At 40.3% G+C, this 3,293-nt stretch overlaps 1 protein-coding gene across 2 annotated transcripts in view; it reads left to right on the top strand.

Moving 5' to 3' along the window:
- Positions 1 to 3,293, top strand: part of LOC101858869 — a 25,761-nt gene that overhangs the window by 9,043 nt on the left and 13,425 nt on the right. The window contains exon 1 of one of the 2 annotated variants that reach the window (XM_005101500.3): positions 3,003 to 3,208. The exons of the other annotated variant lie outside the window; for it this stretch is intronic. Coding sequence (XP_005101557.2) covers positions 3,128 to 3,208 — 81 coding nt within the window. The 5' untranslated portion in view covers positions 3,003 to 3,127. Of the gene's footprint in view, positions 1 to 3,002; positions 3,209 to 3,293 lie in introns of those variants that run through there. 2 annotated transcript variants of the gene reach the window in all.

Consider the following 3,293-nt stretch of genomic DNA (forward strand, 5'->3'; position numbering starts at 1 on the left):
CGAAGGACAGTGACCCCAACTGGGGTTGAACAGACCGGAACTTGCGCTTTGTTTTTTTCTATACAGCTGATAGTAATCCGACAGTCGCGTCGTAGTAACGGTCGAAGAAGTCGCATGAACAAGAATCACATAATTTCACCGTTTTCTATACTTCTGTGCGTTTTACTAGTTCTAGTGTCTCAGAATATGATGTGTCTAATTGTTAGGATCCTGGATATGTACCCGAACACGGCCCGAGTCGTAGTTCTAGGGCTAGATCTAGCACTAGTACCAGTGTTGTTTTTCGCGCAACGAAATCACAACGTCGTGCCGTACATCTGTCTCATGTAATTCAGTGTATGGGTCTGAATCAATGCACAGACCAGCTTTGATATTTTCACCAAACACTCGCACATGTATACAAATCAAACCAGAACACTTTGAACTTTTATTTTTGTTGTTGCAGTGAATTTCATTCTACTTGTCACGTCATTGGAAATTTTTCGGAAAATCAAATTCATGCCAATTTTTACAAAATCATACAAATTAAAGTATTAGACTTAGACAACTTTAGTTGTTTGTATTAGATTAAGCTTGAATGTTACTTTACTGTGTCAAAAAATGATTACAATAGGGTAATTCTGAGAGTTGTGGTGATTTATTGAAATACCCCCAAAAACGCCAGTCTTAAACGCTTGTGACTGGTGAAAGGGCCCAGTCGCAAGTGAGTTAAAAATTGTTTTACACATGTGTTTTTCTGGTACTGAGGCTTTGATTTAACTGTATTTGTACAGCCTTTCACTATTGTGATGTGTTGTCAATGATAATGTCCAATGTGTATCCTTTCTTGTACATAACAATGATGACATGTTCTGTGCACTGCGTCATTGTTACATAGCTTGTCATTCATATTACCATTATAATGAATGGAGTTCATAGTGTACAAAGTCTTTGTTTACTAAACAAATGGAATTTAAAGTCCATAATTTGCCTTGCTGCTTATCTGTTTTTGTCATCACTGTTACATACAAGAAATACAGTGGTTGCCAAACCAATAGACCCATATCTCCAAAACCGTACATCTCCTTGCTCTGATACTCTAGGAATATGAGCACTAAATGTCAATCTGTGACTGACAGAAAAGAGAGTCAAATTGGTAAGAAAACTTTTTTTGCACCACTGAGTCTCAAGAGAGTCTCATGTTTTCCAATTTGGCGTGTTTTGAATGAGACGTATGCCTCATTGCTCAGTTACTAACCAGGGCAGGCAGTTCTAGAAGAAGGCCACAAACGAACAAACTCAGGCAGACTGACGCACACACACTTGAGCTGCGTGACGGGTGATCTTATACTTTAGCACGTTAAATTCCCAAAGTCTACAGTCTACTAATCCCCGACTCAGAGTACTGAGACCTTCAAAACTTTGAACTGGGCCTAAAAATGTGCAAACTACCGTAATTTTGTTAAGAACAGAGCGTATAACAGTGGTTTTCAGTCTTCCATCATGATTTTGGAAGCCATTGAGTGTAATCTTGATAATATAATATAGAACTTTGATCCAGATCTGATAGTGGTCGCTCGTTTTGGAAGTCCTCAATTGAAGAATTCAACATGCTAAAAGGAAGTGGCTATTCTCATCCGGGGTGAGAATAGAAAAACGATCGACCTCTCACCCCGGGTGAGACTTGCGACCGTAGGCTATTCTCACACGGTTTGAAACAAGACCTGCTTTTCCTCATTTTGGAATACTTATCGGTGTGGATGATCAAATTGATAAAAGCCAAGAAAAAATTACGTTAAAGTTTAAAGCACAAAAGTAAGCTAATTTGATCGTCTTCAAAGATGCTATGGCTATTTCACTGTTTGAATCGAGCCGAGCTACGCGGGTCGCCATTTTGTTTTGCACGGAAGTTCTCGCAAGATCTACTCCTCCCCTCTCTCTCTGTCTCTTTCTGAATACTGTCTATCAGTCTATCGGTGTGGACGATCAAATTGACCAAAATAAAGTTAAAAAATGATGTTAAAACACAAAAGTAAATTAATTTGGTTGTCTACAAAGATGCTACGGCTATTTAACTTTTCGAATCGAGCCGAACTACGCGGGTCGCCATTTTGTTTTGACCGGAACTTCTCGCGCTACTCCTCTCTCTTTCTCTCCACTGCACACAGACAAAATTGTACGCTTTTAGTAGGCTACAGTTGTAATGGAACGTTTGTTCACGGCACAGAGGCACAGAATTCTACAATTTTTCTGTTATCACAGAATCACAGTGTAGAATTCTGTGGTTTAGGGTGAACGCAAAATTTGTTGGCCTAGATCTAAATCTAGGCTATAACGGTGAACGCGCACCGGGTGAGAATAGCCAAAAGACTCGCCTGCACTATTCTTGCCCCGGGTGAGAATAGAGGTGGCCGTGCTAAAAAGTATAAAGATCATCGCGTGACGCGGGACCACAATTGAACGAGAAATGATGCTAGGCGCACATGTGCTGAGCCAGGGGCCAGACTGACGTGGGACCAGAACGCAAGTGAGGTGCCGAAATAGGCTTATCGGGCGACATAAACTCCGCAGAACGAGGGTCAAATTAGTTGAGTTTCATCGTCCGTCAGCCAAGACAGTGATTCAATCAGTGAGTGAGAACACTGCCACCGAGTCGTGGCTGATTCAGCGAGAAGATTGCAAATTAAAAACTTAATTTTGTTGCTACCAACTCATTAAAAAGAACCATAAGAAACGTAATATCCTTAAATAAAACAGAACCGGCTGGAAGAACGAGTTTTCGTGTCTAGAACTGCTGTTACCTTGTTGACACGGTCAGCGCCATATTGGCATACACCGGAAGTGATAATCTTCGTGTTTCAATGCATTAGGTGTTTTTTGAGTGCGGGTTTTTTTTCTCTTGTTTAGAAAGGAGAGTGACACTAGGAAATTTTTTCCGCTTGTCCCTCGAACGGTCAGGAAAAAATTGTGACATTCTATGCTTCTAGAGTTATATGTTGTGCCTGACAGAAAAAAATAGAGCCTCTGAATAATAATTTAATATGTTCAAAATTATCCACATTAAATATTTTCGGTTACTGTGGGTATTGTGTTGATGTCAATTGCAACCGCACATTACCGCACATAGCCGCGCGAGAATTTAATCAAGATGGATGCGGGCCTGACAAGACGAACGAAAGCGACGATGTTTGTGGCTCCAAAAGATCATTCTACACCCAAGCATCATTCAGTAAGTAGAGTATTAATTATTTGTATTGTACCTTTAAATTATTGTTATAGGGTGAAAAGTAAGAAATTCCCCCAGATCCACCCTA

This window comes from Aplysia californica, unplaced genomic scaffold (genome assembly GCF_000002075.1).
Source record: "Aplysia californica isolate F4 #8 unplaced genomic scaffold, AplCal3.0 scaffold00285, whole genome shotgun sequence".
NCBI classification, from domain to species: domain Eukaryota; kingdom Metazoa; phylum Mollusca; class Gastropoda; order Aplysiida; family Aplysiidae; genus Aplysia; species Aplysia californica.